General features: G+C 33.0%; 2 protein-coding genes across 8 annotated transcripts; both read right to left on the bottom strand.

Moving 5' to 3' along the window:
- Positions 1 to 358: 358 nt before the first annotated feature.
- LOC105677856 (uncharacterized) lies at positions 359 to 6909 on the bottom strand. 3 transcript variants are annotated; one of them, XM_012376735.2, is made up of 4 exons: positions 6722 to 6909; positions 1223 to 1858; positions 700 to 1020; positions 359 to 593 (listed from the first exon to the last, which is right to left on the bottom strand). In XM_012376735.2, exons 2-4 carry the CDS (start codon positions 1856 to 1858, stop codon positions 507 to 509), a joined length of 1044 nt encoding a protein of 347 aa, XP_012232158.1. In that variant the 5' UTR covers positions 6722 to 6909; the 3' UTR covers positions 359 to 506. The 3 variants fall into 3 exon arrangements, with proteins under 3 accessions (XP_012232158.1, XP_012232159.1, XP_012232157.1); XM_012376736.2 differs by lacking the exon at positions 6722 to 6909 and adding an exon at positions 2507 to 3122; XM_012376734.2 differs by lacking the exon at positions 6722 to 6909 and adding an exon at positions 2035 to 2263.
- An 846-nt stretch (positions 6910 to 7755) lies between these two features.
- On the bottom strand, positions 7756 to 18438 carry LOC105677806 (probable GH family 25 lysozyme 3). 5 transcript variants are annotated; one of them, XM_012376663.2, is made up of 8 exons: positions 18147 to 18438; positions 15181 to 15481; positions 13541 to 13688; positions 12204 to 12323; positions 11666 to 11981; positions 11180 to 11403; positions 9166 to 9303; positions 7756 to 8868 (listed from the first exon to the last, which is right to left on the bottom strand). In XM_012376663.2, exons 3-8 carry the CDS (start codon positions 13646 to 13648, stop codon positions 8767 to 8769), a joined length of 1008 nt encoding a protein of 335 aa, XP_012232086.1. In that variant the 5' UTR covers positions 13649 to 13688; positions 15181 to 15481; positions 18147 to 18438; the 3' UTR covers positions 7756 to 8766. The 5 variants fall into 5 exon arrangements, with proteins under 5 accessions (XP_012232086.1, XP_067209885.1, XP_012232085.1 ...); XM_067353784.1 differs by lacking the exons at positions 15181 to 15481; positions 18147 to 18438 and adding an exon at positions 14567 to 14716; XM_012376662.2 differs by lacking the exons at positions 15181 to 15481; positions 18147 to 18438 and adding an exon at positions 14504 to 14713.
- Between the last annotated feature and the right edge of the window lie 533 nt (positions 18439 to 18971).

The following is an 18971-nucleotide window of genomic DNA, read 5'->3' as shown; positions in this document are numbered from 1 at the left end:
AACGTGTCACTACATTATATGATATACACTATTCCACAAAAAATAGAGAATTTTGCAGATAAAAAATTGAAAAAGTATTTTAAAACTAGAAATTTGTACTTTTACATGCTTTCAGTTATTTAAAAAAATTTTTTGCTTTTACAGTTCTAAGTTTGAAAGAAGGACATATTGTTAAAAATAACGTGTTCAACATTCTGCAGCTTAATAAAAAAAATTTATAACAAGTCCCAGAAACTACAACATTTTGCCTACCAAACGCATTTCAAGAAACGGTTTAAAGCGTCTGAAAATACAAACTTCACGTTTTAAGATGTTTTTCAATTTTTCAATTTCTTGTCTGCGATAATTTATCACCGAGTTTCAGTGGTTTAAAATTTATTCGAAGTGTCTGAAAAGTGTTCCTTATTTTTTATGGAATGGTGTGTAAATCTTATGTACAATTCGGAACTTTAATATCTACTACATAATTCGTTTAACTGTTCTTTGTGATGTTGCCTTTGCTGCTTCTAAACAGTGTTCGGATTGTCCCGTAGAAAACCACCTATTTGCTTTCCGAGATCCCTTTGAAACTCTCTGATAGATATCTCTGATTGCTAAAAAGTCATAAAATTTATTGTAGTGCAGTGCAATTGTTGAACAATAATTTAATAAATATATGTAAAAAAAATTAAAAAGTAACAGATTACAATTAAAACTCACATTCAGAGCTTCCTGCCATTCGATATTGAAGAGTCTGATTAACCCGCGAAAATTTCTTCTAAGTAAATTTTGAAATCCAGTTGGCGTGAATTTGAAAGGCGGTGGCGTGGTCGTCGTTGTCGTCCTCATAGTCGTCGTTACGTTGGTATCCGCCAAGTTGCTGGACACATTATTCTGATCATCTTGCGGCGCGGCTGTTGTCGTATTAACGATCGTCAATGGATTGGTGCTGACTGGCCGTTGTGTAGGCATATCCGGTTCGAAATTTTGGCTAATGATATCACTGATTTGTTTGATCGCCGACCGTGTATCGTTGAACGTCTGAAACAGAGTGAAAACTATCAATCAAACGGAACGAAGCTGCTACTTTCCCTTTCAACCGGACTTGAGCTGAACGGAAAAAAGAATTGTTTTCAATTTTTGTTTAAAAAATCAACTTTAGTTTAACAAAACAGTTTCTAAACAATTATTTATGTGACGCACAAGATGTATTAATTTTGAAACATATTATTGTCACTCATACCTCAAAAGCGACTCTCGCCAAAGTATAGAAAAATCCTGGTCGTTTCTTGCGAACTTGTCGAACGACTCTCTTCGTCTCTTCAGGAATGCTCGTTTCCGCGACAATCAGGTCTTCGACTATATTTTTCGACTCGATGTCATTTTCGTCACTATTTTCGGACAACAGTTTGTCTAACAAATTCATCTTCTTTATTATCTCTTCATCCTTTCTTCGCGCCTCTTCGTAACGTTGCATTTGCGAGAAATACGTCGCGCTTTCTTTTTTAAGAGTTTCCCGATTTCCAGCGTATCGATATTCGGGATAATTATACGGTTTGTATTGCTTCCCTACTTCAGATTCCGACGTGGATTTTGCCGCGTTTTGCTTTACATTAACTTCAGAATACATGTCTTTCGGAAATACTTTAGGTTGCACGGAATTATAATAGTTACGATAATAAATGTTGTGTTGCGAAGATTCTGGGACGTTAGACTGGAACTGTTTTTCAACTGACTGTATCGGCCGAGATTCACGATGCACAGGATCGTTGATGTAGTAAGGAACCCAGTATGATCTTTCCGCTCTGCTATAATGCGGATTGATCAAACAGAGAAACAGCCAACTGGCTACAAAGGAATTGATCGATGATATGTACATCTGTAAAAAAAAATACGCCACAAGATAATTAATAAGTTAATAAATTGCTAGAGAAAAATCTCTATAAAAATCTATAAATATTATGAGTTGTAGATAGAACCATCTTTTACTTCTTGATGTGTAAAATGTAATGAAAAGTAACATATCACATGTATAGAATGTCGTAACACACATACACAGAAGAGAAGATCGTGCCGTTCTAAAACTGCATTTCGCGAGACCGAAGTATCATCACGCAGTGAGAGTCGAATGATGACTGTGATGCACGAGCTAAGAATCAGCAGTCATTACATAAGTCGATAATCTTCATTTAGTGAAATGAGGAAAGTTTGTCAAAGTAATAAAACCACAATAAGAAGATTGTTGGCTAAAGTTCGAGAGACAAAACACTTGTATAGTTATTGATTTATTACTTTGAGGAACTAATAATAATTGATATAATTTGCAACAATTTTGAAAAATACTTTCATTTAAAGGATTATTATTATTTAATTACAATTTATTATTTAATATAATTTAATGTAAAAGAAATATTTATTTCATAATATTTAAATCGGGATTATGGAAAATTGGAATCTGATTTTTTTGCAGTTTATTAAATTATCCTAATTTTTTTTTAACTAAAACTATCGATATCTATTAACTTACAATGGCAGTAAAGATATTTAAGTCCACACACACGTGATAAGATGTTCTTTCTTCTCCAGTACGTGTACATTGCTTTGAAAATTATTTATCACTTAACATCCACAAACTTTTTTCAACATACATGATTCAAATCTTTTTTAAATTTGTTGAAAACAATATTTATTCACAAACTTATGTACGGGAATGTCACAACTCGGAAGCCTTTCTCGCTGGGAAGTCTGTGCGTCACTCACGGTTTGCCGTAACAAAACGGTCGTTTCTATTGCTCGTTCACGCACGATCGTTCGGAAAATTGCTTCCCTTCAACTCAATACGGCAGTCGCAATATACTCGCCGGTGGCCATCGCCGCTGGTCGAGCATGACTACCGGCCAACACCGGCGATTTGCTTCCTCGAGAATCGTTCGAAGATTTCGACGATCCATTTCGGCCTCCTTGCTGTACGTGACGTGAACATGTAACACGTGCATCGAGTTAACGATTAATGTGCGAAACAATGTTCGATGAATGCCAATGTCGAAACGCTGTCGAAAATTTGGACCTTTTAGCACGCTTTGTATAAGAGTGATATTTTGGAAAAAGCGTATAAAGCATTCATAAAGTATGATGGATAGTTAATATTTTAGATTTTGAGTACTGCAATCTATATATAAAAAATGTATTTTATTTATTTATTTATTTATTAGTATTTTATTTCTTCTACTTACTTAATTAAACGTTAAAAACTTGAATTTTCTTATTACGTATGTCTTTTAATAACAGTAAAAGAAAAACAGGAAAATTATTGAATAATGTTAATTGCAAATCCGTAGTAACTGATTACGTATTGTCACGATTGCACTGCAGTATCCTGAACAGCCATACCAAAACTCGTAATACGGCAAACGAGACTTTCTACTTCCGCGAAGTATATCGCATTAAGATTTCTATCGATTGCGAAAATGCGAGCGTACATACGTGAAGCGATTTAAGTGAGATGCCTGGACTTTATTGGACACAATCGAACATTAACGAATTCCGTACTATTTTTAGATACAGCAAATTTCACTTTACTTTTATTATGTAATATCGTTTATGTACAAAAATGTAAAGACTTAAAAGACATAATTTTTATTATTCGAGACGAGTGCCAAAAATTTTTAAATAATTATAAACATATAGTACGTATCAATTTTAATGACATTATCTGACCAATTTGATTTCTTTCTCAGAAAAATGTTAAGAAATGTCATTATTTAACGCAACTTTTTAATTTTTAGTATTATATATTCTTATTACAAAAAAATTATAATTCCATAAAGATAAAAACTATTAATTGAGGAATGCGATCTTGTTATTCATTTATCTTTCTTAAGTTTAGTTTCGTAAATAACTTTTCTTTTTTAATTGCGTACAACTTGTAAATCATTGAATCATAAATATTTTTATTACTTGCACAGAAAACGTGACTTTAGATTTATAAAAAACTCTTTAATAAAAATTAGAATCGCAAATTGTGAAACACCACTGTGTGACACTAATATGAAAATTTTCTTGTTTTTATTAACATCTATATTTTTTACTTGTCACATGTATGTCGAATGTAAGATTAATGAATGCGCTACGATTTTTTTGACCACAATTGCACTGATATTAGTTCACTCAGTCGCGATAAATTGCATTGCCGTCCTGTCCGGTGATCGGCAGACGCGGTACTTAAGCGTCCTTGTCTTCGAAAACCTGCCGAGGGTCCACGTCCACGTGGACTGCAGTACATAACAACTTCCATCTTTCACTTTCACTCTTCGTAATCATACACGTAATCGAAGACTCTGTTGTACGCACCTGTATGTGTTTGATTATAATCGTACAATTGTATAATAAATATAATGATAATACGCCGCAATTTTCACTTTTGCAAAAAGTCACTTTATATATTATTTATCAAAAAGTAATAAATTAATTACCTCTTTGTATATGTTTTGATGTTTAATATTAATTGTTTCAATAATTGAGAAATAAACAAAATATATTTATCAAACTGGTAAAGTTTGTTCGGAATTCTTAGTTGATTTAGAAATAGAATGTCATTGAAGAATTGCGTGTGCCGCGCTATTGCATTTTTGCATCAATTTTAGTATCATATTTAGGCCAGTTTCGTTGATGCATGACGCACTCTAATTATCCGCTGCGGACCGTATTTAACGGTGTGAAAGGCATGCGTAAACAAGACGTGTCTATCCGCAAGCGTTTGTTGAAAGGCTTCGCGTGCATTAATTGGCGAAAAGTTTCTCCGTTACGAAAATTAAAATTCTTACGCGCTAAAAATGTAATGGTAATGAACTAGGAGTAGTAAATTCTTACGTGAATTTTTTTCTTTGCGCAACGTAAAAGGAAAGTATTACAAAAGTCGCAACAAATGTCAACTGTCAGTTATATTTATCATTCAATGATTTAATGTGCAATGCAATAATAATAGTTTGCCGTGCGTGTGTCGCGCTAGATCTCAAGTTCCGTTACGATTTGACACGAATTTGGCTTGAAAAAATATGGGTGAGGTTTTACATCACTATGTAACATCTTTTTTTTACACACTTATCTTACGTAATAGGTGTGTCCGTGCGCATCACTGCTTACCTGCTCCTCAGCGTGTGTGTCTGTCAATACTTATCTACTATTCTCGCGTGTCCGGGTATGTCATTACTACTGACCTTATTTAGTGCAATTTTGAGCGAATTATAAAATAAAACAGGACGAAACTTGGATTTAAGCAACTGCTTATTTTCATTTCTTTATATCTCTGATTACAAAATTATTTGCAACGTAAAAAAATTTTTTCTAAAATTCTTTTAATTCTTATGATATCCTTGAATCTTAAAAAATATATATGATGGATCTTAAGATAAAATTATAAACCGCTAAACGTAGCGAAGAACAATGACCATGTGATAAATTGCCGCAACTAATTATTATCACGATTGCAAGATCTAAGATTCTGTTTTATATCTTGATAAATTACCGTAATCCACGCGTAGCTGCGTCTACGTGTTAAAGACCTTTTCAGAAAGAGCTCGGCCTTGACCGAATATGCTTGACTCATCGGCTTACTTAAAACTGTATTATGATGATTATTTAGTAAAAAACAGAGGAACAATAAAAAAATGTTTCACGTAATGTAAAATACTAGACGCGATTACATCTAGAAATTTGCAAGTGGAATGTTGTAATTAAATTTGCGTCGAACAATGTTATTGCAGGAAAGTACAATTGACATTCTTTCACTACGATTACAAGAAATTAACTTCGTATTTAACGCATTATTTTCGGCGGACAATAATCTCTAATGAAAATTTACTGTTTTTATACGTACGTTTTTAATGTACGTTCAAAAAAACTTATTTTTTTATGTATATATTTGATCTATTTATATCTTACTTGCGTTTATCGCAGAGAAATCTGCAATTTACTTTTTGTGTTTACAAACCGCATAAAACGTTACACAATTGTTGTTATTATGTTATGTTATTATAATGATTACCCTCTTTTCTGCACATGTGACGTGATGCTGAGCAATTGTTGCGAATGATACTACCATGAGCAAATTATTTGACGATGCCACTACTATGTGAAATTTTGTTCACTCATCCGACTTTTGTTACGAACTGATTAGATTTTATATGTTCTTAAATATATATAAACTCACTTCGAGCAAATTTTGCAGAGACATAAATTTTTCTATGTCAATCGATAACTGATCATTTATGTTGCTTATATCTAAATTTCATAAAAATATAAAATATAAAAAAACTAAAACGTATAACATGTACGGCATGCAAACATACTTACTTATTGCGTGATATTCATATAATAATTAGTTTGATTGGTCTTATTTATGAGTATAAAGCAATATTTTCATTTGAAAAAACAGGTGTAAAATAAGAGAAGAAAAAGATATTTGTAGCTAGCCGTGAGTTCAATCATTAACTCCGGCTAACGTAATTTTTAGTATAAAAAATTAAATTTAAAATAATTTCTTGAAAAAATGTAATTAACATTATAAAAAAAATTATGTATATTGATATTTAATTTAGGTAGCTATAATTCGATGTTTATTGCCTAATAAGCAATTAACAATGTTAGCTAATTAGCAATGTTAGCTATTTGAGTACAAAATATAAGATATCAAATATACTTCTCAAATAGATTAGAGTTTAATTAAATAGATAAACTATCTTACCTTTGCATCAAATAAAATTTATCTTTGGTAATATGTTGTTAATTTTTCCACGCTGTTATTTTACACTGAGATATATTTGAGATCTGTTACACGTTCGCGCGTATCTATGCCGATGAGCGCGACGAATGAAGATGTAAAAACAAGTGCATCTTGCTGGACGACGGAGCCGGCACTAGTAAGATGAGTTCAGCCTACCTTTCGATACCTCAAGTCGGTCCCGAAGGTCATCGGTAGTTTTACGACAGATCTTACGTAGTCTTCATAGTGTGAGCGGAACAAATTAACAAAATTTCTATGAGACTTCGACAAACGAAGTTACGTAGGAAATTTTCGATACAAAACACGATACGCTGTATCACTTGAAATAATTTGCACTTTTTGAGTGCAAATACTATAATATTCTCACGTACAGATAAATGCAAATTTAATATTTTATATAATTGTTTCGAAATGTTATATAAAACTAATTACGGATAATAATAATAATTAAACTTTGAATAAAATATATATAATGCACACAGTTCCTTGCCACATGTGCGTTTCGCAAGTTACGTTGGTCATACTTTTTATGGTATCTAATCCAATAGCGTTTATCTCACATATATTATACAAATGCATCGCGCTGTAGTTGCTTGTTTGTTAGAATATCTATTTTTTTACCTAGATTCTTCCCGACGCGCGTTATAACATGTTGCAATTTTTCCTTGAACTTTGCACGTCGCGGTTTATATTTGCGCTACCGCGTCTCCCATTGGTTTGTCCATCAAAAGGAAAAGGTTTGTGCAAGAGATCACCGACCTAAGAGAGTTATGCAAAGTAGCGACTTTTCTCAGTCGTTTCTTGCGTTACCTTGATAAGCAAATGTAAAAGTCTTAAAATGAAGACATATAAACACGCGCTTTCTTCTAGCATAGGCTACTACTTAGTGCGTATTCGGTAACTAATTTTCCAGTACAGTGTGATAGAAAGTGTAAATATTGGAATCGTGCGAATCTTTTTATTTTAAGAAAATAAATTTTTTACTTTGATGAAAATAAATTGAAAAAATTATCTTTATTGCTTAACAGATGAAGAGCGTAATTTTTGCAAGATTCTGCATTCGCTCGAGATGTCCCAGTTACAAGAATGGTAAAATGTTACATGGTCGAGTTCTCGGCGTGGCTAGACAAGACACCCTGACCGCTTGATCTTGTATAACACTTGCATTAATTATTAAGATAATAAGTCATCGAGCAATAAATAAAGCAATCGAATACATACTAACATTTATGCAATATGCTTATTGTGTAATAAACCAGTTTTGATAAATAAGAAGACGTGAATTTACTATAAAGTATCTTAAGTTACATCAAGTGGAATAAACAGCCCATTTATCAGCTTATGTCTCAACTTAATAATATTTTTTATGCAAAGTAATAAATTATAAGTATCTGTTATATCAGGAAATTCTCTAAGGATTCTTCACAGTTACAATTAAGATGGGAAATAAAACTAGTTTTATGGAATACAAATTAATTTGATTGTCGCTCTATTCTATTTTCTTATTTTCTCGTATTATGAATTATATTATTATGTACTATAGTTAATTAAAATATAATTAAATATTTTTTTTAGAATTATCTTCTTACTTATATTTAATATGAATACACACATATATATATATACAATATATATATATATATAAATATAAATTCTCTGTACAAGTAATATGCATTTAGTCGTTAAGCGTATCTGTCATTTATGACGTCAGTTTTTGAATCACAAAAAAGTAAGTAAAAAATTTAACATCATAAATAACAATTGTATGACAATAACAGTGAAAAAGTGGTCGCAGAGGATAAAACAATATCTTAATCGTATTTTATCCCAATCGGATCTAAAATTGTTTACAACCAAGAACTTTGGACCGGAATCCACAAATTCTGATCAACAAAATTATCTATTCAGAAAATACGCGATCGGAACTTGTGGAGTGTTTCTTAACAAAGTAAAATAATTCTTGAGCAATTAATTAATAATAATTCCAACTAAAAAGATGAGATACTTCAGTTGATCGAATTATCCGATGGAAGTCCCTTTATGGCGAAAGCACCGCGGAAGAATGGCTTGAAAATTTCTGCGAGTGTTTGCGTGCGACGGGCTGAGTTCTGGAAAGTAGAAAAGAAGCGAATAATCGTGAGGTAAAAAATTAATAAAAATTTATGTATGTGAAAACTAATAACTCCTTCTATAGGAAGCGAATAAATCATACTCGTTTCTTTGTTGTAGATTTAGTTTGCAAGCTAATTGTAAGTGAAGGGTGATTCGCAGGCGTTAATCGGTCGCGTACGATTAAGCTAGAAAATTACCGGTGCAGAACGTACAATTAGACGCGCTCGTCGGCGGAAAATAGCTATTAACGTCGTGGCATGCGTTCTCTTTAAAATAAGAATTATTGCACTTACCAAAATTACACTGTTGAGAATCTTGGTAACATTAGTTAGTAAGGTGAAGCTAGCGCCAAATGCTCTTGATGGTATTTCCAAGGAAACCCTAGTTCTATCGAATATAGGTGTATCTTCTGTAGTGGTTCTAGTCGTTCTCTGCACACAAATATACACGACAAATCAGATTGACTCTCTTACGTCATTGCTTGATTGTGCATTTCGTCATTGAAACTAAAAAGAAGTATCACGTGAGAAACTTGCATAGAACATGTGCAAACATGTGTATGAGTATCCATTATAATTGTCCTGATTAGTCAATAATGTAATACGAAGGAAAAGGAACAAGTCTTTTCGACACAAATTACTACTTTTACGACATCGCATGATGATTACAACGCACTTCGTATATTATCTAGAGCATAGCAAAATGAAAATTTTCATACTTCAAAATAAAATGATCGAATTTGTGTAAGTAAGTTCTAAACATAACAGGAATATGGGAGAGGATGAATCGGGCTTCGTGATGCTCTACAATGAGTTCGCCATAAGTAGTAGACAAAAATATAATTGAAGGTTTATTTAACATTGGAATTATCATCAATTATTTTCAACATCGGTCATTATTTTTGCGTGTCATAGAGCATTCAGATGCGCTATTTACATCATTTACACACAGCAGTAGTTTATGCGAGTAGTCCGTCTCGCCTAAAGACTACTATTATAGTTATTTACAGCTTTCACAAATCGATTCATGCTACTTCTTCCGTAATTTATGTTGGGCACAGCGTAGTCCACGATTCAATCGGAAGCGTCGATGCGTCAGAAGAGTATTTCCCGAGATTTTCTTTTATTTCCGTTTCTTTTTCTTTTTCGTTTGTGCCTCTTTAAACATAGACTTTTTACACGAGGATAGGGCTTCTAGAGCGGGAGAGAGGAGGTCCTGCCAATTATCTGCCCAACTAAAATCAAAAATCCACATTCCACATTACATGGAACGTCCAGATTCCAAAAATCCGTTTATTGTCCGTCTCATTCTCCGTGATTTTGTTTAACGTCCGTTTGTTATTCGTCCTTTATTTCCTAATGGATTTCTTCTCTCAAGCGTTGCTGTTCGCCGATCCATAAGTCTGCAGTCCTTTTTTCGCAACCCATCGGCCCGTTTAATCCCACTTGCCATTAAGCCGCTTAAAATGATGCTTGCGGTGGCGTGTAATCGTACTGTTTACGTACAATACTTATTTTAATAGCAGATATAATTTATAATTATTGAATCAGAAAATCTCGTCCCGTAGAGATGTTCCAAAATTAAAAGAGTGATTTTAATAAAAAGTCTACGTTAATTAGTCGATTTAGTCGAGAGTCTAATAAAGCAATTTGACCGATAAACCAGATGTTTTACTTTAGTTACGTTGTTTATAGATAATGGCAGCGTTTCAACGCGGAGGATAGAGGAAGGCATCCAAATAGGTATATTGGCAAAACGTATAAGAGTTATATATCTAATAAAAATTCTATTAGTATTAGTAGCTTAAATATATCATTATTTTGAAATGGAAAATTGATGAATAAGAGTGTTAGAAACGTAAGCAATAATTATACTTATGCAAACTGATAATTAAAAAATAAATTTGTATACAAAAATCATGCACAAATAATATTCTTATATATATTAAAATGTTAAAATAACAATTCAAAGAACATGCGTTTAACATGTATTTATCCTGCATTTATGGTGTGGAAGTTAATCATTATCACTGCAAATAGCAGTAGCCCCATAAGTCGTAAATTGTTACCATCGCCCGAGTTTGTTAAACAACAGTTGTTTATCAACATCGTTTAAAGTCCATCACATTCATTTTTTAAAAGTAGTAAATTATTTTCTTACGAGAACATAAAATAGTTCAATACTCCAGCAGAGACTTGCATTAAATGTCAGCACAGAATACAGAAGACGGGACATTTGACATAGAACTTTAAAATATAAAAAGAAATCACAATTTATAGATATAAAAAGAACTCATTGGTATCCTACCCCTGCCAAGTTGGCGAAAGCTCCGATATTAGCGCCAGCACCGGCGCTTGCACCGATACCATTTTCGGTGGCACTGTCGCTACCACCACTACCACCGCTTAAACCGCCGCTTAAACTGCTTAATGAACCTAATCCGCCGCTATTTTGGCTCAGAGATGACAAGGAACCGAGCGTCTGGGTCAACAAATTGCCAATGAAAGCCGAATTGCTGCCACCTGCGGCACCTGTTACATTTTATAAGTGAAACAATTAAATCCAATATAAATAAATAAATATAATGTCGTTTTCAAGAAATGTTGGTTTAGTTAAAAAAATAAATATTCACAAACAAAACACTGAATGTAAAATACTTCATAAATTATTTTTGTCAGCAAAAATCTTATCTTTGAGTTTTTTATAATTCATAATTTTTGTGCTACAAGAAATTTTTGCTTGCAGATATTTTGTAGATATAAATTAAAAAATTTTTCGTCAAATTTTACGCACCTGCACCAGCGCCGGCACCACCAGAAAGACTACCACCACCAGAAAGACCACCGGAAAGAGAACTCAGTGGAGCGACTTTCGAGGCCAGCGCGTTCGTCAAGCCAGCTGAGGCGCCTGAGAAAAGCGTCGTCGCGCTGTTTATCAACGGCCCGATACTTCCTGTCGCGCTCTGAATCTTTTGAGATATTAAGTTACTAATAAACTGCGACGTAGCTGAGTTATGGGGATCGATTCCGAAAGCAGCATTTTTCGCTTTGTTGGATTCATCGAGAACTATGAGCGCTTTTGTTTTCGCATCCAAGAATCCATCTATTTTCTAAAGAAATATAAAAGCATTAAATAAAAATTAATAGTAATTGTAAATTAATGCTATATCTAATATTTTGCATGCACATATAATAGTAAAAAAAATTATTCTTAGAAGATAGATGTTATTTTTTTTTAATGCAATTTTAAATGTATTTCTTACGAAGTATTGGCACATTTTATATGTAATAAAAACAGCAGAGATTTTACTAAAAATACTTCTCATTCTTACACCAAATACAAAGTTGAGGATGCCATTTTTTATTCCAACCGTGAGACCAATCTTTCTCTTGTCCCTGTCACCTCTTTCGCCATCAACCGCTTCATCTTTATCGGCTTCAACGACGTAAACCTACACAAGTCATAAATAAGCTTTTTCAAGATTGTAAAATGCCAGAGAAATCACATATAAAATGATGATTAAAAATGAAGTTTTGCAGTCAGCGAAAAAAAAAGATCAAAGGTTAAATTCATGGCAACATTTGCAAGAAAATGGTTTTTTTCCACACACATATTAATCAAATATATTTTTAAATTACTTTTTTCATAAATATTGATCTTCTATTAAGCTTTCGCTATACTATTTAATAGAAAATAGAAAATTATCATAATTACGCTTTGCATTTACATAATTTTCCAATGTTATCATATTGCCCGTAATAAAAATTATTACGCAACGCTACTTTCATTCGAAACAAGCGAGTATTTATTGGGATCAGATTCCAATTATGCTAATGATATTTCGCCGCTCATTGTCGTTGACACGTGCGTATCGCAGAAATTTCGTTACACGTGCATCCGTCGCTACGTGTTTGAGTTCGCAAAGACAGCATCAACTCACTTTCACTCATGACTCGTTCTCCGAGATCGTGTCTCTCTTTCTTTTTCGTATACCTCTTTCCCTCTGTCTCCTTCTTTCCTCTTTTCTTCACATTTTACCGAGTCGTTTACAGCACTTTTAGCTGACGCGATGCGTTCGAAATAAGATACGTCTTCCGTCCGACATAACTCGTCACTTTACGACGACGGACGTATCTCTTTTCAGATAAAGTGGTTCGCTATCAAGAATTTATCAACACGCAAAATTCGAATATTTTTCACAAAATTGATCGCCGTCTCATTAACAAGAAAGAAACGGAAGACATGACATAAAATGGAAAATATACATAAGACTTTCCCCTGAATTAATCTACAAGATAAATATTTATGTAAGATATGAGTTTTAATGTTAACCAAGGTGCTCATTCTTTCGACTGCATTCTTAAACAGAGTTACGCGGAATTATCAGGTTAGCAATTATTGCGATCTTTACTTTCACTCTCGCTACTGTTAAGCTTTATCTCTTTATTCTTCGATAATGCGTTTCAAACTATTCTAGGTCGAGTGAAGGTATGTCGTAATTATTCCTCTACACACCAGTGCACTTCGGAGAGGGAAAGGAAGGACACAATGTTGCTCAATGCGCTATTTGCCAAATTCTTATTATATTTCAAAAGAGCTCAATTTATTTAGTGAATTCGATTATTATACTTTTTGACGCTTTAAAAGAGAATAAAATAGAAAACTTACTTCGTTCAACGGACTGAGGTCCTCCTCCGTTTCTCTCTTGACAATGGTTCTGCAATTGACAATGGCAATAGCCAAGAATAGTCCGCAGAGTGCACAGAACACCCGCATTATGTCTTTTTCACTTGGTCGATTTGTATTTCAGTTCAATCTGCATAAATAAAAAAAGATGCTCTGATGAAACGGCAAAACTCTCGATAGTAAAACAGTCGAAAGTTGATCTTAAATGTCGAGTGAAAGGATGTTTGCATAAGCATCCTTTTAATTGTTCAATGCATATAAAAATTTATTTTTACTTATATTTATTTGACTTCATAAACAATTAATAATAATAAGTTAATTAGCTAATTAGTTTTTTTAGTTAATTAGTTAATTAGTATAACTTTATATATTTGATAAAATCGAGAAAATTAAATGCGGACAGATTGTATTGTACGTCAATTAAATTTTTTTACTTTCAATAAATTTTTCTTTAAACTCAGTTCTAGCAATATAAAAAAAACATTGTCTATAGTGTAATTTAGCTTTTACAATATGAGAGGTAATAAAATAAAAAATAATTTGAAATAAAATTGAGATGTACAGTAGCTGTCAAATTGTAAATATAATCAACAACTGTTTTAATTAATACATTAAAAATATAAAATAATTGGTAAAATATTATACTAAAAACTATTAATAAAAATAAACAAATAATTAATTCATAGAATAATTGAATAATAATGTAATATATAATATATAAGAGAAAAATATAGAGAAAAAATAAAAATATTAAAAGAAATGGAAACATAAATATAGAAAGAACAATTAATTCCCACTTATTTTGTTTCGTGGCGCATAAAAATTCTTTCACATCAAAGGAACCATTTTTTCAATGCATACAAAAATAAAAAAAAAATCAGTATTATCGCATGAACGTCACGTGGCAGGCAAAGTAAACGCGTAAGGAAAATTGCGTGGACTTACGGATGCCGGCGCGGCGAGTGCGTGCGTGCGAATGAGCGAGCGAGTGCGTGAGCAGTTGTGTACCTGGCGGAGTGCGAGGCTCGTTTGAGGACCACGGTGAAGGAGGTTCCGATGTCTTACGGAGCCGAAGGGGAATGAAGGCGAGCATGTGTGCCCCTTCGAGAATCGAGAATCATACACCGTGAGCCTCGCCTCCCGCAGGTGGGGCGCTCACCAATTCGCTCCATTCGCGAAACCCGCTCGACCGGCCGGCATCATCCAAAACGCTCACCAATGAGGCACACTTCCCCTTCAAATTCTTTATCTTTGCTTTGTTAACACCATAGTACATGAATTAAAATAAATAATTATAAACTCGACTTCGAGTTATTAAAGTATACATTTACGAGCAATATAATTATCATTGCTGCTAAACAGCAGCATTCTAGGAAAAATATTCGATTTTGAAATATGTTTTTGCAATCACCACTTGAATCATATAAACAAAATTGTATAGCTTAACTATCTATCTATTATAAGCTAATTATCTATTATAAGCTAAACTATTCAAGCAGATATTTTCCGAAAAGCTGTTTTTAGAGTTAGAATTTTCTGACGCGATTGAAAACACTTGCATGAGTAATTTACTTATATAAGTTTTTGCGTATATAATGATTAAAGAAAAACATTATACTCACAATTGGTTTTTCTCACCATAAAGACCGTTATTAAATTCTGAAAAGTAACTAATTGCCAGCCTTCTATTGTTACTATTGCTTAATAGTCGATTTTTGCGGTCATGCACTTCAAGCAACAACAAAGTCTATTTATGATGTCATCGATTTCCGAGATAACAAAGGAAGATATGTAAGTGTTAGTAAATGTGGGAACTGCGTAGCCCACTTTTAGTATTGTTCAGAATATCTAACTTCTTTTATCATTTTGCAAACAGCACAGGTACACACGTGCTATTATAATCAATAATGTTCAACGCAATCTCTGAAATTCGACAATAAATAGAGATAAATAGTAATAGTAAAAAAATTTATAATTTCATGAAACTATCTAAAGCTAATTTCTTGCTAACATAACTCTTACATTCAATTGACAAAAACATGTTACATCAATTTGACAAAAGTTTGCATGCGTAATATGCATGTTAGCAGCTGTTTAGAGCTATGTCGTTGCGTGATTTTGAAGCTCACACAACTTGCGTTCAAACTCTTCGCTTTCTCATTTTGGGATTATCTCATACAAGATTATCGCACGTTGCTTACGTAAAGGATAGTTTCTCCAAATTGGACCATTCAATTTCATATTTTACATATTGCAGAAATATATAATGTAGAATCAGCATGATAGAATTACGAGCTCCATGAAAGATTCATCCGAGAGAGATTCACTTAGAATATTTACATTATTATATAACATTTATTAATCTGTCAGTTAAAGTTAGCAAACTAAGATGAGTACTTGAGGAACTTGTGCCAATGCGCTGGCCTTAATGACTTTAATGTTATATTAATTCTATTTTTACGATGTTAATTATCGTTTGACACAGAATCTACATACATTCTATTTGCAATTATCGCGCTCACCGCATTTGATCTTAAGAGCTCAATCAAAATAAACTCTCCTTTCACCTTGACCATAATCTTGAAGATATAATTTCGAGCACTTCAAAGTATGTCTGCAATAATGCAAGAGTTGATAGTTGTTAATTTAAATTAACCATTAGACATTTCAAGTTTCTTGTAGATATTTTCTCTTCTTAATTGCTTACACACACAGAAGGCTTATTCACAATTTTGACTATTATGACCATATAAAATATTAAAATTAAATAATGAATAATATAGAAACTGTATTTACCGTGTAATATTTTTTTTAGAACATTAAAATTAAACTAAACAACTTAGAGCAACTTCAAGTATTTTTTTTAAATTAGGAAATAAAGTACAAAATAAACGACCTAAAAATGTCCTAAGAGATATTTTTGGGACGTCCTAAAAACATTTTTTTTTTACGATTTAGAAGATTATCAATTCAAATTGTATCCTTTGCAATGTCTAAAAAATGCGTAATATTCTTGTTATTTTGTGAACACGATATAGTGATTGAATAACATTAAAAAAATTTTTTAGATAAATTTTGACATTACATAAAATTATTGTTAACTCGATAAATACAATAATGGAGAAAAAAATTTTATACGGAATTCTGTTTGGATACTCAAGTAATCAAAAACATAAAAAATTTAAAATGTTGAAATTCTATGTACAAACTTATTAGAGAAATCAATTATCAAAAACTTTCCCCACGAAGAATTTAGGAGCATATGTATTCGAATGCACTTTGCACAATGTTTATTGTGCCATAATGTGTATGAAATGACTATAACCTATTCTACGCACAAATTCTGTATTGACAGTCGCAATTTTTTTTAGGACAATTGCTCAACAGATTCTACTTCTCGTCTTTTAAAATCATCGTTTATATGCGTCACATAGCAAAGAAATCAGGTCTTCTAAACTAGGTTACGACTTCATTGTTAATCGAAATGTCATAATAACAATTTAATTTCAAAATGTATGTAGATATGTAAAAAATATTTATGTTATATATAAAATTACTTTACGTCAGTTTATCTTTTTTGACAAATTTTAATATTACATAAAATTATTATTTATCTGATAATTACACGAATAAAAATCATAATAACTAAAAAAAAAATTAAAATAATTAAAATATAAATACTCGAATGCTCAAGGATATCCAAATGCTTAATTAAAATTAACTGTTCCAGATACGAGCTTTTTACGCGCTAAGTAGTAAAACTATACTGTGGTCAGACTAGTTGATCACTCGTGAAGTGGCGCCGCGTAACGATCATGCGTACAGATGCACGCGGCATTTCAACCGCGAAGGAACACCGGGTGACTTTCCAATGAAAGAGAGAGTAACGCACTTCGGTAATCTTCCTGCAGGAAGAAAGTAAAAGAGGATCAAAATCTCACGAAACCGGCTTACGTAAAGCGATCGTGACTCATGGCCCAAAAGAGGATCGAAATTATGCAAATCGATATCACTCCGAAAGTGCAACGAACGAAAGTAAGGATGTTCTTATGTAATCCCCATCGATCTCCAAAATCTTACATACACGTGCAATTTTTACATTTGCGCACATTATGCGTCACGTATGCGTAACATTATATTTCTACAAAAAAGAATTCTACAAAAAAAGTGGAAATAAAAATATAATTGCCAAGAAGTACATAAAAATAATAGCAATTTTCTTACACGCGCAATTTATTTTTTTAAGAAACCGGATAAGATACAGGATGTAATGTCGAAAGGAGATTAAATACGTGGTAAATAATGCAACAATCATTCACAATGATATCACCTATAAATGGAAAGAAAAACTGACAATACGCAAATGCGCGCACTCAGTAACAATTATACATATTTCCGAAGCAACGCTATGTTGTAACTATTTATTTATGCTGCACGTACTTATTGACGCGTTCAACCTTGTGATAATGCATTCCATCGGCAGAAGAACGCATAGCAAAAATGCGTAAACGTTTTAAGAATTAATTGAGTTACTTAGAATATCTACGCATCACTTAAGAAAACGAGAATTAAATGAATATTGACTTACCCGATAATCTCTCTGACACATTTGCTAAGATGCCCCTTGATTATCAACAAATCGATGCAATGTTGCATATAGCAAATACGCACTTGCGCGTGTACACAAAATGCAGCTAAAGTTAATATTTTATTAGCACGCAACGCTTCATTTTTCTCTTAAATGTTGTAATTTACATTTACGACTAGATTTCTAATTTTCACTCATCTTAATCAATAACGGTAGTTTATATGCGTTACGTAATCGACTGAAAAAAGTCTGTAGTTAAAGAATACAAATTAAATATTTGAGCTAAATTAACTTTGCAAAATAAAATTCGAATGACAACTGTAAATAATAGCATTTGCAAATTGTAAGAATTATAAAAGTGAAAATTTTAAAATGCATTTAGAGAATTTAATATAGTAATACGGAGGCACTTGTAGTTGTCTAATTAACCTCCAAATTACTTCCCTTTCGATAACTGCTTATTAATCCTTTTCTAATCCATCTTGTAATTCCATCTACCTTCGTTCCGCAGAATCGCTTCCTTCTCGCAAGCAGCAGCTCGATCTCGCGAACCTTGAAAACCGCAAAGTGCACTCGTCAAACTGTCGCAATCGTCGACTCGCCGCCGATGACGCGCACTTGTTGAGGATATCACTCGCGATCGTCCGCGACCTTTGCCGTTTTCGAACGTCCTCTCGATCATCGATCGGCGACGCGAAGAGGGACGGGATGGCGAATTTCGCTTGTCGTGGGAAAAACCGCCGAAATAAAGCGCGAAAGGCGGCCGCTGTTGCTCGCGGCGCGACCGATAGATCGAAACTTTAATGCGCGCCGCGACGATGTGCC

Source organism: Linepithema humile, chromosome 4 (assembly GCF_040581485.1).
Source record: "Linepithema humile isolate Giens D197 chromosome 4, Lhum_UNIL_v1.0, whole genome shotgun sequence".
NCBI lineage: Eukaryota > Metazoa > Arthropoda > Insecta > Hymenoptera > Formicidae > Linepithema > Linepithema humile.
Note: the sequence above shows the minus strand (reverse complement) of the source record. Positions and strands in the feature narration are given on the sequence as shown.